General features: G+C 45.8%; 1 protein-coding gene across 1 annotated transcript; it reads left to right on the top strand.

Annotated features, from left to right (window-relative positions):
- The first annotated feature begins 1,213 nt into the window (after positions 1–1,213).
- Positions 1,214–23,047, top strand: LOC310828856 (vomeronasal type-2 receptor 26-like). Its single transcript, XM_083706810.1, has 6 exons — positions 1,214–1,392; positions 10,744–10,870; positions 15,786–15,855; positions 17,115–17,406; positions 18,728–19,686; positions 20,289–23,047. Exons 1-6 carry the CDS (start codon positions 1,249–1,251, stop codon positions 20,308–20,310), a joined length of 1,614 nt encoding a protein of 537 aa, XP_083562936.1. The 5' UTR covers positions 1,214–1,248; the 3' UTR covers positions 20,311–23,047.
- Positions 23,048–23,929: the final 882 nt, after the last annotated feature.

Raw genomic sequence — 23,929 nt, 5'->3', positions numbered from 1 at the left:
ATCCAATTTTGATTTTTTGTAAAGCATTTTTAATTGTATTTATATATTTGTAAGAATACTTATAAATTGCCAACTCATAAAAATATAAAAACAGTGTGCAGTGAAATATTTAAAACATCATAAAACTATAAAAATATTTATGCTTGTATATGCATTTTATGCACATTACTTGGATGCAGAAGTACACTGTAAAATTTGGATATATTCAAAATTCAAATTATGTTGAGTTTTAAGTCCATATACTGTTCTGGAAACTGCAGATTAGGCATATAAATAAGAACAGTATTGAACTCATTCCCCTTCCTCATAAGTGTTTCTTCACCTCTGAACTGTGGCCATATAATATTTTTGTGCAGTACACTAATTAAACGTATTGTTTTTGATTTAGGGGGACCCCCCCACTGAACCCTAAAATTATTAAATGGTAGGATTTTTATTATTTGGGATGTGAAGCAAGAAATACAAGCTGCAGAGGAATTCCCAAACCAGCCTATGCAAAACGACCTGGCCAAGTTAGGGTCACTAAGGAACAATACAGGGTCATTGAGGGTCATTGGCAATACAAGAGAACTGTGTCCCCGTCCCCGTTCCCCCCCCCCCCCGCCACCCTGAGGTGTGAACAAAGACAGGGTGTGTGTGTTGGAAGGTTGTCCGGGTAACTGGGTGTGAGGTGACAGGAAAAGAGAACTTTTAGCAAGGTGTGTTGTGAAGAAGAAGGCAGAGAACAGGACTGGGGAGGCTGGCTGAAGGCTGACTGGGAAAGATGCCTTGGACTCCAGGGCTGCAGTGTTGTGGGGGACAATCCCCTCTGGAAATGGCCCCATGCTGTAAGATCTGGACTCCCTCCATGCACACTGAAGGTTTAAATAGGGGAATAAACCATATTTATGAAAGCTATGACATTCTCCTCCATATTTCAGTTCTCCAAAGGAACACAGACCCTGGGTGAGGGCATGGAACCCCCTTAAATCTTCCAATCACTTGGCAGAGAAAGAGGGAGGCACCCAACGTTTGTAACAATAAATAGATATGATACATACTTTTGAATGCCTTATTCTGGAGGAGATGATCTATGACGTAGACTTTGCCTTTCTTTGCAGAATGTTGCTTCAGAGCTACCAGCACGTTGTAGCCTTGATATTTGCTGTAAAAGAGATTAATGACAATCCACAGCTCTTATCAAATATAACCCTGGGATTCCACATCTACAATAGCTATTTCAGTGCAAGCTGGACTTATCATGCCTCAATGCAACTTCTTTCTGCACATGGAAAATGCATCCCTAACTTCAAGTGTGACACCCAGTACAATCCCGTAGCAGTCATTGGGGGACCCAGTTTTGATGTTGGTGTTCACATGGCAGCTAATCTGTGCATTTACAAGATTCCCCAGGTAAGATATGCCCAATAATCATATATCTCCTTTTTGTGGTTTGTGGATATAAAATTGCATTACCAAAACAGAAAGGCAGAGCTTTGCAAACTTTCCACATTGGAAATGTCATCATTCTGTGACACAGTAATTCAGTTTTACTAGCAAACTGGAGGTAAAGCCAACCCCTTAAAAGAGGTTTGGACACATATCATGCAACACACCTACGCAGTGCAGCCAATTCACTAACCTGTTGTGACACACAGTTTGGAAAGCTCTGCAGAAAGGCATAACTTGCATGCTGCAGTTAATCATGAAATAGGGGGAAAGCTTTATTGATTCATATGATTTTTTTACTTAAAAAATATCCTGTATACATATGCTACTGTTTAACAATGGTCAAACCGTTCTGTCTACAACCTTGGGTCATCTTACTGTCATATGAACTTTCCCATTCACAGACTTATTTGGAGGAACCCCTCCTGTCTAACTTCATGTTCTCCATAGTAGAACCTTTGTTGTGGAATCTATTTCATTAAGGTAAAAGCATACGGGAGACTTTTTACACAGTGTATGATCTGGAATCATTGTTAATATGGGACATGTGCAGCCAACCATAATTTTTTTCTGCTTTCACTGTTATCAAGAAATCATATCTGTATAATTTAATGTAGAAATAAATGCACATGCTCTCCTTCTCAGCCACACTTTTTCTTTTACTTAGCTTACCTATGGTGCTACTCCAGAAATAAATGATGTAACTGAAACGGTTTTCTTCCACCGGATGTTTCCAAATGAAAACCATCAATATAGGGGAATCCTCCAGCTGCTGCTGTTTTTTAACTGGACCTGGATTGGAGTGATTTGCTCTCAGAATGATGAGACTGGAGAAAGATTTGTAAATGTCATACTTCCCTTCTTTTCCTTGAATGGGATCTGCTTTGACTTCATAGTAAGATTCCCCAACCTATCCTTTTCCAGTGGCATTATAAATATGTCGAAAGAGGTGAATAAGGGTAATCAAGTTATAATGGAAAGCACTGCCAACGTGTTTATCTTGCATGGTGATGTTAAGAATATAATCATGTTGACAACACTACTGTACATGTTTGAATTGAATATACCAGTGAAGTTAAGTGGTCAAGTCTTGATTATGTTAGCCCAGATGGACTTCTCATCAGTTGGGCATCAAAGTAGATGGAAAGCAAACTTCATTGATGGCTCTTTATCCTTTGCAATTCATTCTCAAGCGTTGTTAGGATTCCAGAAATTCCTTCAGATGAGAAATCCAGTTGTAGATTCAGAAGATGGCTTTATCAGGGATATCTGGCAATATGCATTCAAATGCCTTTTCCCCAACTCTGAGACAGATAGTCAAGATATGGAAGCATGCACTGGATACGAGAAGCCGGAGACTCTTTCTGAGCCTCTTTTTGACCCAAACATAAGTGGCAACAGCTATAGCATCTACAATGCTGTCTATGCTTTGGCCCATGCTTTGCATGCCATGCATTCATCCCAAGTTAAACACAGACCAATGGTGGGTGGAAGTAACTGGAAGGTTCTGAATCACCATCCATGGCAGGTAACCTTTTGAACAGGTGAAAACAAGGGCACTCACTATTATATTGATAGAACTCAGTATGTCTGTCTTACATATATCACTCTTCCTCTCTGTTAAATCTGCATGTGATGGCTGAAAACTGTTACCTTTGATTTATCACCCATTTTACAACAGCTAGTATCATTGTGGATTTGATTATTGGTCATTCTGGAAGGGTATAACTTAATGGCAAAGTTGCATGTTATTACAAACATATGATAACATTTACAATTAGTGTTTGTTTTTTGTTTGTTTGTTTGTTTGTTTGTTTGTTTGTTTTAAGCAAGTTATCAAAACATTGGGATCAGGTTGGGAGTTGCAGCATGTGGAGTGGGCTTAATGCTAAATTTCTTCCTAAGTATTTCTAGTCTTCTAAATGCATAAAATGAACTTTGCTGGTGTATGTAGTTCAGCATCCAATATCCTACAATAGAAAATCAGATACCTACTGAATGTCTACCAGTAGATCAGCAGTCCACTCCTACTGCTGCCCATGATATTCTGAGGCACTGTGACTCTGAACCCCAAAGTAGTATATATCCATTATGAGAAGACTTATTTGAAACCTTATGCACTGCAAATTTGTCTTCTCCCCTTTTAAAGCTTTTCCAGTGGTGTCAATAACCAAAATTTATGATTATGAATTATTTTGTATTTGAGGAGGAAATACTTGTGCTTATCTGTCCTGAATATCACAATATTCATTAGTTGACTCAGGCTTTTAACAATATGAATGAGGAAGGGGGGGAAGTATCTCTATCTTTTTTAAAAAAAAATATTACTACTGTTTCTGTTGTCCGAGATCCTCAATAAAGGCTGATTACAAATACTAATTGTCAGAGCCACCCGAGGTCCCAGCTCACAAGAGACCAAAATCCAGTCCAAGTTATATACAAAAGGTTTTATTGAAGAACATTGTTGTCGTTACATCCAAGCTCCGTGGCTCAGCATCTGTTACCCTTAGATGTTAGAAGTCCCCTCTGAGTCAGTCCCGCCCCTGCACCAGCTTAAGAGGCTTGTACTGCTCCACCTTTTCCTCTCCTTCCTTTTCCGCAGGGTCTTCCTGCCCCCCTGTGCTCCCTCCCTCCGGGACTCCCCCGAGGCTGAGTCTTCTGACGCCTGCTCCCCCCTCCTTCGTGCTTTGGGACCAGGCTCCTCCTCAGGGCTCTCCTCATTTCCGCGCGCCTCCACATTTGAACTTGGCGCGCGTACGTTGCTTCTGACCTTCCTTTCGACCGTTACGCTACTCTCGGTACTACACTCCTCCCCTTCCGGCAGGACGTTCTGCTCCGAACTCCTTCCCCTCTCTGCTTCCTGTTCTGCTCTTTCTGACACACTGGCAACTCCACCCCCTTCACTCCGTTCTGACGGAGAGGCCGGTCCCGATCTCCAACCCCCACTGGGGATTCCCTCTTCGTTCCCCTGCTTCTGACTGCTTCCCTCTCTACTGCCCCTTGGCCTGACCAGGGGGGCTCCCTTTTGGGAATCCTCGGATTCACTTGACGGACTCACTGACAACCTCGGGTCGTCGTCGTCCTCTTCCTGGTCGCCCTGGGACCCCTCCCCCTCGCTCTCTGTCCCTGAAACCCTGACATCCATCCCCCCCTCGAAGCCCCCCCTTCCCCCCTCCCGTCCATCGGGTGCAGGTTGTAGGAGCTGTAGCTCTTCGGAGGTGGATGCAGGATACAGGTTGTGTACCTCCATATCCTCTGCTTGCAGTTCGGTGTATGAGTGTTCGAATGCGGGTTCTTGACCCAAAGTGTTCTCTTCTCCCTCTTCCATTGGTACCTCGTCTGGTGCTGCCGGCCAAGGTCCCGTCAGCCATTTCCTGCGCCAGTCCTCCTCTGGTTGCTCGTCCCACCAATAAGAGGGTTCTGTGTCCACCCCTGAGCACGATCCCCTGGGCGGGCTAGATTCTGGCGTTCTCTCCTCGGCTGAAGAAAAACCCCGGAAAGTACTGCCTGAGAGTGTGGGCGTAAAAAGCCAGTCATCAAAGTACTCGGCTGGCATGGGTCTATGCGGGAAAAGGGCATGGAACTCGTCTTTTAGAAGAGGTTCGTCTAAAGCGTAGCCCGGCACCCAACCGTTGGCACTGGCTGGAGTGCCCTCTGTGGCTAGAAAGTATTCTACCCCCTCTTCCCCCCATCTCGAGTCCAGGATTTCTGTGACCTCGTTGAGTGGTTCGGCCCTAGGCGCCCTCTCCCTCTCCTGTGACTTAGTGTGTAGTTGCGGGACTGTTTCAGACTCCTGAAACCTGTGCGGTGCCTTGTAGGGGGTGAGCACCGACCTATGAAATACCGGATGCACTCTGGAACCTTCGGGGAGGGCTAGTCGAAAGGCTACAGGGTTGATCTTAGCCTCCACTTGGTACGGCCCTAACTGCCTGTGCCCTAGCTTCTTCTTGGCCAACGACTTGGCTGGCATCGCTTGGGCGGCTAACCACACCCAGTCCCCCACCTGGATCTCCTCCCCCGCTCTCCTGTTTTTGTCTGCCTGCACCTTATATGCTTGCTTGGCCAGCTCCAAATGTCTCCGCAACTCTTCGTGCACCTCCTGCAGCTCCGCTGCGAACTGGTCGGCTTCTTGCGGCACCCCCTCTCTCGGTGCCCCGAACCCCGGGAAGGTTCTGGGATGACGACCATTGTTCGCGAAGAACGGCGTCACCCCCGTGGACGCGTGCTTCGTGTTGTTATAGGCAAACTCTGCCATCGGCAGGTAGTCCACCCAAGCTGCGGGTCGCTGATTGGCGTAACATCTCAGGTACTGCTGCATGATCGCGTTGACCCTCTCAGCTTGGCCGTTGGTCTGTGGGTGTCTCGCCGACGTAAGGTTGATCTTGACGTTCAGGATACCTAAAAGCTTCTGCCAAAAATTGGAAACAAACTGGCGCCCCCTGTCGGACAGGATGGACTGCGGCAGCCCATGCACCTTGAACACGTGATCAATGAAGAGTTTGGCAGTCTGTTCCGCCGTCGCCACCTTTGCGCACGGAATGAAGTGCGCCATCTTGGTGAACAGGTCCACAACCACCAGTACCGCCGTCTTCCCTCTGGAGCTGGGCAGGTCAGTAACGAAGTCCAGGGCTACCCTCTCCCACGGTTGCTGTGGCGTTTCCAGCGGTTCCAACAGCCCCGCTGGCTTCTGGTGTACTGGCTTGGACCTTTGACAAGTGTCACACCTGGCGACGTAATCCGCTACCTCTCCACGCATCCGAGGCCACCAAAAGTCCCTTGCCACCAGTTCTATTGTCTTCTCCTTGCCGAAGTGGCCCGCACTGGGGGCGTCGTGCAACTGCTGCAGAACCTTTGCGCGAAGCTCGTCGCTTGGCACGTAGAGGGCACCTTTGCGAGTTAGCAGCCCGTCGCGTAGTTGGAAATCTTCGCCACTCTGCACACCTCTGCGCAACTCCTCCATTTTGGACTGTGCGAACTGATCCACTTGCAACGCACATCGCACCGTGTCCAGATCTACTGTGATGGCAGCGCACGACCACGCCTGCGGTGCGAAAATGTGCCTGGCTGCTACTGGTGTCGCTTCATCGAGATATTGCGGTTTCCTGGAGAGCGCATCGGCTATAACGTTGGAATCTCCGGGGATGTACTCTATCCGAAAGTCGAAATCCGCGAAGAATTCCGCCCAGCGCATGTGTCTCTGGCTTTGGAGCTTCGCCGTGCGCCAATACTCTAGGTTCTTGTGATCCGTGCGGACCTGTACTGTGCTTGGCTCCTATGAGGAAGTGTCGCCACGCTTTGAACGCTGCGTGAATGGCCAACAGCTCTCTGTCCCATATGGTGTAGTTTTGCTCCGCCTTGCTGAGCTTTCGGGAGTAAAAGGCACCGGGTCTCCAGTTCCCATGTGGATCTTCTTGCAGGAGCACGGCTCCAACCGCCCTGTCTGACGCGTCGGTCTCTACTCGCATGGGCCTGCCTGGATCCACGTGCAGCAGCTGCTCCTCGGAGGCGAAAAGGCTTTTAAGCTTCCGAAAAGAGCGCTCCGCCTGTTCCGTCCACACGAACCTCTTCTTCTTGGAACTCAGAGTGTCCGTGATCGCTGCTGTCTCCTTTGCAAAACCTCTGATGAATTTGCGGTAGAAGTTGGCGAAGCCGACGAATCTCTGGACTTCCTTCCGATTGCGTGGGCTCTTCCAGTCCAACACCGCGCGGACCTTGACGCTGTCCATGGCCAGTCCCTTGTCGGACAGCTTGTAGCCCAGGAAATCCACCTCCGTCACATCAAACTGGCACTTCTCTAACTTGGCGTAGAGCCTGTTCTCCCGTAGTCTTTGCAGGACTTCCTTTACGTCCCTCTCGTGGGCCTCTTCCGTCTCCGAAAAGATCAGGATGTCGTCGAGGAAACACACACATTTCTTGTAGAGGAGTCCCGCTAGCACGTGATGCATAAAGGCTTGGAAGACGTGAGATCCATTTTGGAGACCAAACGGCATAACTCTGTATTCATACATGCCCAGAGGCGTGAACATGGCCGTTTTCCACTCATCGCCCTCCCGGATGCGTATGAGGTTATACGCTCCACGCAGATCCAATTTGGTGAAGATCTTCCCCTTCCTCACGGTTGCTAGGAGATCATCTATCTTGGGCATGGGGAAGGCCTTGGGCTTGGTCATACTGTTTATGAACCTATAATCCACAATGAGTCTTTTTTGGGGTGTGTCCTTCTTCTTTACAAAGAACACAGGACTGCCCCCCACTGCTTTTGATTCCCGGATGAATCCACGCTTCAAATTGTGCTCTATGAACTCCCTGAGCTCTTGCATCTCGTCCTCAGACATGGAATACAGTTTTGCAGTCGGCAACTGCGCCCCCGGCACCAGGTCGATGGCACAATCATAAGGTCTGTGGGGCGGCAACTGGTCAGCTTCCTTCTCGCAGAAAACCTCCAGGAACCCTTCGTACTTGCTAGGTACTGCCTGCACCATGCCAAGTCGCAGCTGGTGCTCAGCCCCCTCCTCCTGGCAGGACTGGATGCAATTTTGAGCACAGTACGATGAGCAAAAGGTGATCTGGCGTTGGTACCACGCTACAACAGGACTGTGTCTTTCCAGCCAACTCATGCCTAATACTATAGGCGTGTCAGACAGTTGGGTGACATTGAAGCTAATGACTTCTCGGTGATCTCCTATCCGCATCACCATGGGAGGTGTCTGTTGCACAACTTGCCCTCCTAGCAATTTCCTGCCATCCACCGTGACTACGTTCAGAGGCGTTGTGGCGGGCAGAAGCGCTATGCGATGCTGCTTGACGAATTGCATCCCCACGAAATCGGCGTTGCTCCCCGAATCGATCGTGAGGGGCACTTCTAGGGTGGTCCCATTTGGCAACTGAAGTGTTGCAGTGAGCTGCACCGCTGGCTTGGGTGGTAAAGGGTCTGTGGGTTGCAAAGACGCTGGGGACTGTTCTACAGATTCGCCTGGCTGAGCCCCAGCAATTCTGCTTGCAGCCAGGCATTGTCGTTTCCCTGAGGTTCCTCTTCCTGGATCACTTCTGCAGCTACCGTCGCTAAAGCTGCAGTGTGTTTCTGGAGCCTCTGGGGGCACTCTTTCGCCATGTGCAGTGCACTGTCGCAGATGTAACATTTCCTGGTCCCTCTAGGAGGCTTCGCCTTTACTGCACCGGAAACTGGGGCTCTGGCTGTTGCTTGAGCCTTAGCACCACCAAGTTCCATCGGCTCCTCCCCCTGCCTCCCCAGCGGCGAGGGATGTGACTGACTGAACTCCCTGGGGATGAAAGAAGACGTCCTCGCTGGTGGACGCACCTGACATTCTTCCTCATTGTGCCAAGGGCGTCCCTCGTGACGTATCCCAATCGCCAGAGCCCTCTGCACCACCTCCTCCAGGGTCTGAGGTCTGTCTCCCCTGGCAAGTTCGTCCTTTATGGGACCGCTGAGACCCTCCCAGAACAAATCCCTCACAGGTGTGCAGTCTTTCTCCCAGCGTAACGCAGTCAGTAAAGCAAAAAATCTGGAATGGTACTGACGCACAGTGGCTTTGCCTTGCCGCAGTCCAAATATCTCCCTGCGTGCAAGATCCAAATCTACGGTTGACTGGAAGCAGGCATCCATCGCTTTAATGAATTCATCAGAATCGCGGCGGGCAGGGCCATCTTCACGCCACAAATTGCGCAACCAGTCTCTGGCCGGCCCATGCAAGTGAGAAACAATAAACCCCACTTTCTCCTCCTCATCTTTAAAGTCATGACGAAGCAAGTGCAATGCATACAAAACGTCTGCTCTGAAACTGGGGTAGTGCTTCAGGTTCCCATCGAAGTGGGTGACTAGGCTGCCCCCCCCGCCTTCCAAGTCCAATGCCCTCTGATCTGGACCCTGGGAACCCTTCCCTGTTTGCACGCTCCCACCTTGTTTGCAGGTCCTGGCAGCGCTTCTCCATTTCGTCATGCTTCTTCTGAGACGCAAGGACTGCAGCGGTGAGTTCGGAAACTGTAGTTCGCAGTGCTGTCAGCTGATCCTCCGCACTCATGGCTGTCACCGTTTGTGAGCTTTGCAAAAAAAAAATTTGCGTTCTTTGGGAGGGGACTTACTGTCAAAGCCACCCGAGGTCCCAGCTCACAAGAGACCAAAATCCAGTCCAAGTTATATACAAAAGGTTTTATTGAAGAACATTGTTGTCGTTACATCCAAGCTCCGTGGCTCAGCATCTGTTACCCTTAGATGTTAGAAGTCCCCTCTGAGTCAGTCCCGCCCCTGCACCAGCTTAAGAGGCTTGTACTGCTCCACCTTTTCCTCTCCTTCCTTTTCCGCAGGGTCTTCCTGCCCCCCTGTGCTCCCTCCCTCCGGGACTCCCCCGAGGCTGAGTCTTCTGACGCCTGCTCCCCCCTCCTTCGTGCTTTGGGACCAGGCTCCTCCTCAGGGCTCTCCTCATTTCCGCGCGCCTCCACATTTGAACTTGGCGCGCGTACGTTGCTTCTGACCTTCCTTTCGACCGTTACGCTACTCTCGGTACTACACTCCTCCCCTTCCGGCAGGACGTTCTGCTCCGAACTCCTTCCCCTCTCTGCTTCCTGTTCTGCTCTTTCTGACACACTGGCAACTCCACCCCCTTCACTCCGTTCTGACGGAGAGGCCGGTCCCGATCTCCAACCCCCACTGGGGATTCCCTCTTCGTTCCCCTGCTTCTGACTGCTTCCCTCTCTACTGCCCCTTGGCCTGACCAGGGGGGCTCCCTTTTGGGAATCCTCGGATTCACTTGACGGACTCACTGACAACCTCGGGTCGTCGTCGTCCTCTTCCTGGTCGCCCTGGGACCCCTCCCCCTCGCTCTCTGTCCCTGAAACCCTGACACTAATAATAATATAAAAAGACAACACTGTTAGTGGTCAAGGTATATCACTTGGATCATAATTATGCTTGTGTTTTTTTAAGGTCCACCAGTATCTCAGGAGAGTCTCATTTAATAACAGTGTGAATGAAAAAGTTTATTTTGACCAAAATGGGGAAATAGGAGCTGGATTTGATATTAGAAACTGGATTGTATTCCCCAACCAGTCCTTTCTTAGCTTCAAAATTGGAAGGATAGACCCACAGGCTGCTCCTGATAAAGTGTTCAACATTTGTGAGGATTCTATTGTGTGGTCTAAAAGTTTCAACCAGGTAGGGTCTATGTTTCTTTTGGGGTGCATTGCACCATTATTTAAATATTCAATAGGATCTGGTTGCTGTTGTTGCATTTTCAAAACAGAAAGGCAGATACATACTTTCTGAATACTTAAACATTTATCTCTTTCATCTATGAACAGGCAGTGCCCCTTTCCACATGTAATGACAATTGCCATTTGGGCTATCGTAAGACCAAGAAAGAAGGTGAACAAGTTTGCTGCTATGATTGCCTCTCGTGTCCAGAAGGAAAGATCTCCAATGAAAAGGGTAAGAGAAACCTTTTCCAAAACTTATCAGCTTATAGTCACCTACCTTCTATCAAAAAGGTTGTTCAGAATCCTAAAGGGGGAGTGTGTGCTGACATAAGGATACAGAAGGATACACCTAGTGATATGTTCATGCTTAACAAATAGTGGTCAGTTCAACAGCTTGGAGGAAATAATGAAAAATATCATACTCTAACTAAACTAAGTGGAAATCTATCTCTTCAAATTCTTATATGAAATTATCTGACACCTGGTTTGAAACTAATGAACAACTATGCATAGATTCTGGGTGTTAATTTTATTTATTTTATTTGCATATTTATAACTACAGTTTCAAAGTGTACAACATACAACACATTAGTAACAGTATAAATACCAGAAACATATTAATGAGAGATGGTTGGGTTGAATAATAATAATAATATTTTAATAATAATTTATTATTTATACCCCACCCATCTGGCTAGGTTTCCCCAGAAACTCTGGGCGGCTTCCAACAAGAGATTAAAAATACATTACAACATCAGTCATTAAAAATTTCCCTAAACAGGGCTGCCTTCAGGTGTCTTCTAAAAGTCAGATAGTTGTTTATTTCCTTGACATCTGGTGGGAGGGTGTTCCACAGGGCGGGCGCCACTACCGAGAAGGCCTTCTGCCTGGTTCCCTGTAACTTTGCTTCTTGCAGTGAGGGAACTGCTAGAAGGTTAGTCTGAAACATAGTTGTTGGTGTAAGATAACTCAGTGAGCTTCAAGACTGATAGGACATTTCTTTTAGGATAGACACAGTTTTACTCAACATCTCCAGTCTAGCACGACTACAGGGCATTTGCTCTCCGCTAAGAGAGGCAGCTTCAGTGCTCGGTTGAATTTCCTTTGATTGAAGGAGATCTACACCATTGGTTGCTTTTGGAACACACTTGCTTGTAGAGCCCTATTGAGATGGCACATGTCTCTTGCAGATTTTGACCAACCAGGTTGATTAGTATAGTAAGCTACAATTTGGGGTTCCATGTACAATAAAGATTTCTAATTTTTCCAGACATGGCAGACTGCTTTCTATGTCCAGAAGGACAATATCCAAATATCAACAAAGATTCCTGCATTCCCAAAAGAATTAACTTCTTGTCTTATGAAGAACCTTTGGGGACCAGTTTGGCCATTCTGGCACTTTCCTTTTCTTCCATCACAGCTTTGGTGCTTTGGGTCTTCATTCAGCATAAGGACACTCCCATAGTCAAAGCCAACAACCGGGACCTCACCTACACTCTCCTCATCTCCCTCCTGCTCTGTTTCCTTTGCCCTCTGTTTTTCATTGGGCAACCTCAGATGGTGATGTGTCTCCTTCGACAAACCTTGTTTGGTGTCATCTTCTCAGTTGCTGTCTCTTCTGTTTTGGCCAAAACCATCATAGTGTTTCTGGCTTTCATGGCCACCAAGCCTGGGTCCAGGATGAGGAAGTGGGTGGGCAATAGACTGGCTTTTTCCATTGTTCTTTCCTGCACACTTAATCAAGCCACAATGTGCAGTGTATGGCTTGCAACCTCTCCTCCATTCCCAGAATCTGACATGAACTCCATGCCTGAAGAAATTATAGTGGAATGCAATGAAGGGTCTGTCACCATGTTTTACTCCGTCCTGGGTTTCATGGGTGTACTTGCCTTTGTCAGCTTCACTGTGGCTTTCCTAGCCAGGAAATTGCCAGACAGTTTCAATGAAGCCAAATTCATCACCTTCAGCATGTTGGTCTTCTGCAGTGTTTGGCTGTCCTTCATTCCAACCTACTTGAGCACAAAGGGAAAATACATGGTGGCAGTTGAGATCTTCTCCATTTTGACCTCCAGTGCTGGCTTACTGGGCTGCATCTTTTCCCCCAAATGCTATATCATTATCCTGAGGCCTGAGCTGAACAACAAAGATATGTTAATAAGAAGAAAGTAGCACACGCTAAACACATTCTAGTAGTTGACTTTGCCTATGATATAAAAACCTGCCCAATTTCTTTGTAAGTTTCCCAGAAGCCGAGGGGTGGAAGAGGATTCCACAGAAGGTGGATTCTACAGTGGATTCATCTGATTCAATTGGATCCTGAGTCCACTTCAGAAATCAGAGCCCTGTGGATCCATTTATGAGATATCTGTGGACTGCCACATTGCCTCTGCCTGGTAGTGTTTTGTCAGTTTTAGTACGTCCTTCCTGCACAAGACACAGCACACTGGCAGCTTTATTACTTTCAGATTTATTCAGCAATTACAGGATGCAGCAGTCAGAGCTTCCTTAACTCATCCATCACTGTCAGAGTCAGTTGACTCAACTACCTTCTGTTTCCTGCCAAGGCAGGGTACTTTTCACTTTCTTCTCCACCTTCTTCCAGTCTTATGCTGTCCTCCTCCTGGTCTTGGGATGGCCAGTCCTGGAGTGGAGTCTACCCCCGCCTGTTCTCCTCCAGCCAGTTCTGTTATCTTTGTCAGCTCTCTGTTGCTTTGAAAACTGACAGGCAACAGTTCAGAGCGAGAGAGGCTTATTTGGCTCTTGTGTGAAAGGCTCAAGTTTCTACTCCCCTCAGCTTGCCCTTCCTCCTCTTCAGAGCCCTCGCTGTTTGTCATAATGGAAACGTCCCTGACATGTTTTTTCTTGTGTGTGTTCTTTTATTTAAAAAATGCTGGAACAGGTCATCTAGACATTCATAGCCTGAATCAGTTAGTGCACAGAGGTCCATGCCTTTATGTACAGCCTGGAGCAATTTTTCACTGGGGTGGAGAGGTCAGAGTGACACCTCTTGTGCTTCCCCACCCGAGTCAAGTGCTTCACCCGACCTCATGGGCTCTGGTCATCAGCATACTCATGTAACAAAACCCTGTGCGGTGGGATAGTTTGATAGGAAGTGGCTCCCCAAAGTCACCCAGTGAGCTTCATGGCTGAATGGGGATTTGAACCCTGAACTCTCCCAGGTTCTGTTCCAACTCTACACCACACTGGCTTTATTAAAATAAAATAAGATAGTTTGATGTGTTTGAAAGCTTGCTTCTCTGTCTGTTATATTAGCTTGTGCAGGGATGGTTAACCAGAAAGGCAAACTAAGCATGCATTTGGGCCCCAGTGTGGGGTATCTGTGTTGGACTTGGGCAGTGCCCCCCAAAAAAGCACAGGGGATGGGGATTCTGCCTGCAGTTTTGGATAAAGTGCCTAGGAAATCTGGGGATTAGGTCAGGCCTGCGCTGTGGGTTAAAGCCTCAGCGCCTAGGACTTGCTGATCGAAAGGTTGGCGGTTCGAATCCCTGCGGCGGGGTGCGCTCCCGCTGCTCGGTCCCAGCGCCTGCCAACCTAGCAGTTCGAAAGCACCTCCGGGTGCAAGTAGATAAATAGGGACCGCTTACCAGCGGGAAGGTAAACGGCGTTTCCGTGTGCGGCTCTGGCTCGCCAGAGCAGCAATGTCACGCTGGCCACGTGACCCGGAAGTGTCTCCGGACAGCGCTGGCCCCTGGCCTCTTGAGTGAGATGGGCGCACAACCCCAGAGTCTGTCAAGACTGGCCCGTACGGGCAGGGGTACCTTTACCTTTACCTTTAATATAGCACTGGTCCTGAGACCTACATTGGCTCCCAGTATGTTTCCGAGCACAATTCAAAGTGTTGATGCTGGCCTTTAAAGCCCTACATGGACTCAGCCTGAAGGAGCATCTCCACCCTGACACTGAGGTCTTCTGGCGGTTCCCTCCCTGCGAGACATGAGGTTACAGGGAACCAGAAAGAGGGCCTTCTCGGTAGTGGCGCCCACCCTGTGGAATGCCCTCCCCTCAGATGTCAAGGAAATAAACAACTATCTGACTTTTAGAAGACATCTGAAGGCAGCCCTGTTTGGGGAAGTTTTTAATGTTTGATACTTTATTGTGTTTTTAATACTCTTTTGGAAGCCGCCCAGAGTGGCTGGGGAAACCTAGCCAGATGAGGGAGGAATTATTATTATTATTATTATTATTATTATTATTATTATTATTATTATTACTTGCAGTTGCGTGACAGCTGCCATCATAAATTAAGAAGTAGGGAAAAATATATCCTAGTAAATTCTGTATTTCTTTATTTGTTATTATTAAACTTTGCAGCATATAAGAGCTAAGATAATTTTTACCTAGGTCATCAAAATAGAGTATGCTACAGATATGCAGATTTAAGCATATACTATTTATTGTGCTCCAGAGTCTGGCCAGATATGTATTTCGGTTTTGGTTAACAAAACTTGTATCTCTACTATTCTATTGACTCGTTCCCACCATATACTGATTTTCAGAGCTTACCTATTTTGGGGCCAATAGTGACTCTTCCGGATAATGGTGATAATTCTTGCTGTTGTTGTTGTTGCTGTTCTACTACTACTACTACTACTACTACTACTACTACTACTACTACTGTAACAGAGTTTAATACTGTGCAGTTCTTGAAATGGCTGTACAGCATGAAAAACTTTCAGTATGACATAGAATCATTGAATTTTAGAGTTGGAAGGGATAAGGAGGATCATCTGTTCCAACCCCCCTGCAATGGAATCTTTTTCCAACCTGGAGCTTGAACCCACAACCCTGAGATGCTGTACCATCTGAGCTACCCCAGATATCCCATGACAATTAAAATTGATGACTGAATGCAGAAGCATTCTAGATTTGAAAAGCTGAATGACAATCTGGAATGTGGGACCACTGCTGGGTTGTTGTTTTTTTAAATGTACATTCATTTGCTAGTTTTATTAGATTTTTATGTTACATGATTATATAGTTGTGACCTGCCCTGTGAACTTAAGGTCAAGGGCAGCCAAGAAATTTCATAAATTAATAAATAAATGTTTTACGCCACCCCCAGAAATATAGCTCTTGCACACTGTTTTCTATTTTGGTCTCTCTGCATACTGTTTCTGTTCCTCTAGGTGGAGATCAGAGGAGAATTTTAATGAACTATGAAAAACATGTTTTCCTTGGCAACGTCTGGACAACTGGGTGGGTCTAGCTGTCATTTTCATTTCCTGCAATCCTCTTACACAGTGTTTCTCTGAGGCCTTGTAGGTTAAAATGGTGTCCCATGAGATGGGTTGTAACAATGTAGGAGGGTGTCCAATAGTAGGCCCTGCCAGAGGGCTGTTTGCCAAGGAACCTTCCAACCCAACCACACCCTGCCACCACAGGGATGAGATCAGCATCCTGTTGAGATATGAGAGGTCTGTGCTGTCTGTGTTGTCTCACAGAGCATGCTATAGCCAAGAGATGATTATCCTCCCTGTAATTATTCAATCAACTAGGATTCTGCCTAATCTTCTCCTCAGATAATTCCACTAGCAACTAGCAAACTATAAGTAATGAACTGATGCCTAGAGGCAAGATTTTCATGCAAGATGGTGGGGCTTGTGATGGTTGCGTTAGTGCTGATGCCTCAGGTATCATGCAATATTCACCTTGCTAACTGTACCATCAGCAGCCTTCCTATACTTCACAAGTATTATCTGCCAGGAGAGTTCCTCATTGCCGGCATCCTTTCTCAGATCTACATTTTCTCCAATCCGATAAGCTTCACTAAGCATCCCTCTGAGGAACTGCTTGATCAGACTGTGTAAGCACTTATTTTGATTCTTTCACCATGTCATCCTTCCAGATACTATTATCTAGCAAGTGAATACTGGCTTTACTTTCAATGTGATGCAAAATCACTTTAAATGCAATGCTACAGCTCATTGTCCCCTCTTGCCAGAAAAAAACAGTGCATTATAGCCAACTAAGTCATAGAGCAGAGCATCTGAAACCAATAGAGTGAAGTCTACTCTGATGATGACTAATGTTGGCTATTAACCTATTCCATCCACACTGAAGCTATATCACTGTTATTATTACAATTGCTGCTAGTAGCAGGAGTACTAGTGCTACCAGTAGACGTGATGGTAGTAGTAGTAGATTTAGCTAGCATCCTGCAATCATAGATCAATTTACCCCATTGATTCCCTTGGAGCCCTGCAGTCCATAGTTACATTCCATGGTAGTTTTCTTGCTCAGTGCAGGTATGAGGTTTCCTATAATAAATGATATATACTGAGTTCTAACTATCACACCAAAACATGCCGAAAACACACACACACACACACACACACACACACACACTTAGTCTTGGATAGTAATATTTATTTATTTATTACTTATTTATATATTGAATTGAAACGCAGCAAGTAGCATATTCTAAAAGTGATGCAGCCTGCAACTCTTCATTCTAGGATCTTGACACAGAACTACCAGCACATCTTGGCCTTGTTATTTGCTATAAACGAGATCAATGAAAATCCCTTGATTTTACCAAATGTCACATTAGGCTTGAACATCTTCAATAGCCATTTCAGTCCAAGCTGGACCTATCTTGCCTCACTGGAGCTGCTCTCCACACAAGACAGGTCAGTCCCAAACTATAAATGTGATGGTCAGGACAATACAATAGCAGTCATTGGTGGACCTGAGGCTGAGATAGGTTTCCACATGGCGACCATCCTGAGCAACTACAAGATCCCCCAGGTAAGATGTGTGCATGAAATGTGGGAGCTGAACAAGCCATTGACTCTCCTCTTTCCTTTTAGTTATGACTCTGTAACACTGAGCTGGTTAGCTTTGCTGGTTAGAGTGTGATGTTACATGTTCAATCTCATTAGGAGCCAACTGAATCTTAGGGGAAGGATGCCAGCTTAGTATCTGTTTCCAGGCAGAAGGTTTCAGCCATATCCAGGTAGGGATGGAAAAGGACTTATGCCTGAAACCCTGGAGAGTTGCTGTCAGTCAGTGTAGACAATACTGTGTTACATTATTGGGCACTGAGTTGTAAATTAATTCCCAGCAAGCAGCTCTGGTTTTATCTGTGCTGTCATTTGACGTGGATAGTAAGCTTTCTGTACCTTCATTAATTCCCTGTTGTCCATATCACATTCTCCTCCAAATCACTGCCTTCCCACAGTTTCCCTTCCCTACATTCATATTTTCTCATGCCATCTCCTTTTGGAGTACACCTTGTGTGAGAAAATATGGACTAAAGGAGGGGAATGTGTTGCAACGAGAAAGTCATATGGACAGCAGAGGTTTATTGGAGGTACAGGAAGTTTGCTATCCACAATAAATGACAGTATGGATGAGCCCTCAGTGGTGTTAGGAAATTATTTTGACTTTGTGTCTGTGGAAAGCTGGCGGAAGAAGTTCCATGATATATAGGATTCAATCCCCTTGGGTCTGTACCATCTCATCAAGCAGACCCTGAATGCAAGTATTCTCAGAATCTCCTACTGTAAACTTGTAAGAGCCACACAGAGATTTTATGAAAGGCAGTACAGAAATGTTTTAAGATAAATAAAATAGTCAATCAACACCTGGTGAGCACTGATTTGGGGATGACTGTTCTATGGAGTAAAGGACATATTTGCCAAAACTGTAGTTTGGGGATCTCATCACAATAAGAGAGATGAAGAAATGTTTGAATTCTCCTTATTATGTAAGTTGTTATTAGCCCAAAGAAAATATAGCCACGTTCCTTGCTGTGGCCATCAAAACAAGGGAACAATTACTGAAGGCAATATGAGTGCTGAATCAAAATAGCATGCACTTCTTAACTATGGTTGTTCATGGATTTTCTTATAATCCCATTTTAAAAGGCACAATTTGTGTGCTTGTACCTTATATTCCACCCCCCCCCCTGCTGTGTTCATTGAAATGTGGACTGAAGCTTTGTTGGCGTGTGGGGACAAACATTGCATTACTGTTTGGCCATTTTATTTTTTAGTATGCATTCACAGAGAAACTTCAGTATGGAAATAAGCTTGTCATCTTTCCCACCCTCTGTTATTTTCTATAGTTCACATACGGTTCGGCTCCTGCGATAAATGACCAGAATCAAGGAGCATTCTTTCACTGGATGTTTCCAGATGGGTCCTATCAATATCGGGGCATTATCCAGTTACTGCAGCATTTCCAATGGACATGGGTTGGAGTGCTTTTTCAGGATGATGACAATGGAAATAAGTTTGTACAGAATGTGCTTCCCGTGTTTTCTCAGAGTGGTATATGCTTTGACTTTATAGAAAGATTCCCAGCAATACCTTTTTACTGTGATTTTAATCAATTGGTAGATGAAACAGTTGGAACACTTAAGGTCATCATGGGAGCAACAGCCAATGTATTAGTCTTACACAGTGAAATCCAGGGCATGATGACTTTGAGGATGTTGCTCCAGTTTTCAGAATATGAAGGGCTGCCAACAAAGACCAAAGTTTGGATCATGACAGCACCAATGGATTTCACATCAGTCAACATACAAAGACTGTGGAATATAGACTTCCTCCATGGTGCTATGTCCTTTGCAGTTCACTCAAATGAGGTGTTGGGCTTCCAGAAATTTATTCAAAACCAGAGCCCTACCTCAAGAAAGCAAGATGGATTTATCCAAATCTTCTGGGAGCAGACATTTAGCTGTTTGTTCCCCGACTCAAAGACAGATAAGCAGTTTGAGAAAAATTGCACTGGGGAGGAGCAGCTGGAAACTCTTCCTGCATCTGTTTTTGAAATAGGCATGACTGTCCACAGCTATGGTATCTACAATGCTGCCTATGCTCTGGCTCATGCTTTTCATGCCATGCAGTTATCCGAATTTAAACACAGAAGACAAAGAAAGCAAAAGCTTCTGAATCAACAGCTGTGGCAGGTAACATCATGGACAGATGAATGCAAAAGAGCTCATAATGTTTGTGGGTTCATGGACAGTCAAAGCCAAAGTAGTGCCCTGAAGGTGTGGTTGAACTCTAGCTTCCATCAGCAGTGGCGTAGCGTGGGGGGTGCAGGGGGGGCCAGCCGCACCGGGAACAACATCTGGGGGGGCGCGCTCGCAGCCTCTGGAGTCGCCGAAGAGCCTCGGGGTCAGGCTGTAGCAGAGCCCCATGTCTCACGGAACCGACGAGCTGTGCGCACATACGGGCTGAAGGCGTCTAGCAGGCAGCGGCTCTCAGCGCTCGCTGCGGTCCCCGCGCATCAGGGCCGCAGAGGGCGCGCCAGGCAGCCCCTCCTCACAGCCCCGCCACTGCCGCTGCTGCAGCTGCTGGGCGATGTTGCATTTTCCTCGCCTCTCTGCCTTCCTCCGGGCAAGCGGCGTTGTTTGGGCGGCAGCGCCAGCGGCAACTCGCCTCAGATCACCTGACACGGACCCGCTGCCGCCGCCGTGGCTACCTTACCGTAAATACCGCAGCGCAGGCAGCAGCAAGAAGAAGCTGGCAGCGGCGGCAGGTTAGGGGTTAGGGGCACAAATTACTTGCCTTGCCCCGGGTTAGGGGGCGCAAATTACTTGCCTTGCCCCGGGTTAGGGGGTGCAAATTACTTGCCTTGCCCCAGGTGCTGACAACCCATGCTACGCCGCTGTCCATCAGCCCCAGCCGGCATGTCCAATAGCCAAGGATGGTTTGTTAGAGTCCAACACCATTTGGAGGGGCACAACATTGGCTACCTTTGTCTTGTAATGTTGTCTACCAAAATGTACTTTTGTCATGAGATCCCTTTCTCATCAGTTTATTGGCTTTTCTCTTCACAGTAAGATGACAGTGATGATCATGGTTGTTTTGGTTATCATCCCTAATCAGTATATGCCAATATTATAAAACTCACTATTTTGGGAAGATTTGTGCTATGTTGATTGTTCTGTCCGGGCAATCATTTTGGCTTGCCAAATGAGACTATCATCCATCTCCTCTTCCCTTGCACTGCTCTGAGGGTTCTCCTGCCCTTCAGAGCTAATTTGGGGACATGGAGGAGGAAAGCCCTGTTACGCAAGCAAAAGTCCTTGTGTCAGCTTCTGATGATGGAACTCATTAGTTGAATCCCATTATGTGATTAGTTAATGAATATGTATTGCATGAAGGGAATCACACTGTTCTTACATCTCACTAAGAGTGGTCTCAATGGTAGAGCAACTGCTGGTGAAGAGTTAAAGTTAAATGCCCAGCATCTCCAGGTAGGGTTGTGAGACAACCAGATCTGAAACTTTGGAAAGCCATTGCCAGTCAGTGTAAAAAATGCTGAACTATGCTCCGACACAGGCAGCTTCCTGTGTTCTTATATGCTTAGCTCCTGAGCCTCCATTCATTTCTATATTGCCTCTTTTTGATGAGAGAAAGAATTCTGTGCATCTTTACTATGACTCTGGACTTACTGATTTTTTTTTAAAAAAGAACTCTCTCTGTGTGTTTAAGCATAGAAGCCAGCTTTTTTAGGATAGCTGTGCCATGTTTTATCCTTTGAAGCCATTTTTTTATGGTATGGTAGCCCTTTAATTCAAATATGGAACCCCACTACTTCAAAGATCAAATTGTTCTTCTAGCGTGCTAAAGAGTGTGCAGGTGTGTATGCTATGCCGTTGTTGTATATTGGAACTGAGTATGTAACTATTACTACTAGTAGTAGCCTACATATAACTTTTTAAAAGATCAGAAATAAATGTATTCTCTGTAATTTTGTGTCCTGCTCCCATGGCAGCCATTTTGTGACTGGCACTCATAGTAGATCCTCAAAATTAGAAATGTGTGCTTGTCCAAAAAAGGTTGGTTGAGAAAAGTTGCTGAATTGAGTTAAGCACCATTTTTAAAAACCTAATATATTGCATAAGCAAACCTAAAAGTGTAAGCCTGAGCATTTTCTTGTTATGGCAATGGTTTATACACACACAGAGGTTTCTCCTTTCAAGACACCCGTTTGGTAATCTGCCTTTTCTACTTCTGTTCTTTAAGAAGTGAGCTTAGTTGGAAAAGCTATTTCCCCTCATTCATTCTGCTATGCTAAGGGTAGCCAGTGTCAAGCCCTGCAGATACTGTTGAACTTCAACTTCTGTCGGCCCCTGTCAGTATGATGGTGTTCATGAATAATGGGAGTAGTAGTCATCAATATCTGGAAAGCACCTTGGCTGCCTCTATTATACCATTGGAATATATTCAGTCATTTATTTTCAGTAACAATAGTAGCTGAAAAGGAGCTGTTGCTAACTTCAACTCTTCCATATATTATTCAAAAAGATATGTGTTGGAAGGTTTCTGGCAATATACACACATACTGTAGATTCATTTTAAAAAGTGTTAGCTACTATCTAAATTAGAACTTATGGAAACTTTCCTTAAGTATTTCCAGAATTACATTTTCAAAATATTGTTATATCACCAGTGCCAGGGACAGAAGTGGCTTGTCAGGTGGGGTGGAGCTGCTACTCTAGATTCCCAGCAAATAGGTCACTGCTGCTTACCATGTGAGAGGGTGAGGAGGTTGGTGTGGTTCAAACACATCAGCAGGAACAGTTTGTACCATAATGACCTCTCTGCTGCCTTCTCTCCCCACCTCCTGCTGAGCAAGTGTCTTCACCTGCCAGGAAGCAGGTAGAAGCTCTATCCCAGCTGATGAGTCAATTCCAGGTTAAGTAGATTTGAACAGAACTGAAGTTTATCCACTACCAATTGGTAGGCTATCAGGTGATCATAGGTACTTATTTGACATGTTATCTAAGGAGCAGATAGGACTAAAATATGTGGTGCAACAGCACAATCGTATAGTGAAATGTATTTTATGTATTTATTTATTTTTTATCATAAAACGTCATGAAATTGAGAATTGTATAATACTCTTTTTCTTTTTTAGCTCCACCGCTTTCTGAAAGGTGTCTCATTTAACAACAGTGCAGGGGAAATGGTGTCCTTCAACCAAAAAGGGGAATTAGTAGCGGGATTCGATGTTATAAACTGGATCACTTTCATAAATGAGTCTTTCCTTAGAGTGAAAGTGGGTAGAATAGACCCGAAGGCTCCCCCTGCCAAAGTCTTCTTTCTTCAAGATGATGACATTGTATGGCCCAGTAGCTTTAATCAGGTAATGACTGTGTATATTCCAACTTGAAAATATGTTTTCAGTAATAGAGCTCAACTGCCTATTGCCTGCTAAATGCTTTCAAGCATTATACCATTACAGGAATTAGGAACCTATAAACCTCCAACTTCCTGGGGCTGTTGGTAGCTGAAATTCAGAAATATCTGGACACTGATAGGTTCCCAATCCACAGCGCCCACCTATTTTTAATCAATCAATCAATCAATTAATTTTGTGAACTTCATCCAAAGATCATTGGGAGGTTCACAACATGAAAAATACAAAACGAAAAGTCAAAATACATATTAAAACAAAGGACAAGCAAAATAAGCCATTAACCCCACTAACCACTAACATTTAAAAGTCCATTGAATGATAATCAGCCAAAGGCCTGGTTAAAGAGGAATGTTCTCAACTGGTGTCTAAAGATATGTAATGAAGGCACCAGGCGAGCATCCCTGGTGAGAGCATTCCACAAATAGGGAGCCACTGTAGAAAAGCCCTGTTCCTCTGTTGCTATTCTCTGGACCTCTTGTGGAAGAGACACACTAATAAGGGCCTTAGGTGATGACTGCAGGGTCCAGGTTGGTTTATATGGGGAGACGTATTGTAGTCCTAAGATGTTTAAGACTTTATAGGTCAAAACCAGCATGAATGGGGCCTGGAAACTAATTGGCAGTCAATACAGTCAGGTCAGGACCAGTGTAATATGGTCAAAGCGCTTTGCTTGTCAAGGTCCCCAGCCACCACAGGAGAATAAAGACACAAGGACACATAATTTTAGGTTAAATGCTAATGGGCAAAATTTAGGCCACAACTTTATTGGTTACAGAATGTAAGTGGTATTGGCTTAGGCATTGGCATCAACAGACTATATCTGACTCCTGTCCGCCTTGCAGGAAGTCTGGTAAGGGCAAAACACCAATAGGGGGAGCTCCGCCGATGCAGATCGACTCAAGCTCCCCTGGGTTCCTGCTGGGGTTGTGGCATGGCCCTAGCCCCTCCCCGGACTTGACGAGATCCACACTCCCAGATTCCTTTAACGGAATACCCTTAAACAACCCCGATTGAAATGGATGTAGAAAATTAGTTTCCTCCTACTGCCTGATTTTGGTCTGCAGACACCTGCTCAAGAACCCTGCCCAAAAGGGGAGATTGGCAACTGACC

The sequence above is a fragment of the Podarcis gaigeae genome (genome assembly GCF_964106915.1).
Source record: "Podarcis gaigeae genome assembly, chromosome: 13".
Lineage (NCBI taxonomy): Eukaryota > Metazoa > Chordata > Lepidosauria > Squamata > Lacertidae > Podarcis > Podarcis gaigeae.
This window is presented reverse-complemented; position numbering and strand designations above follow the sequence as displayed.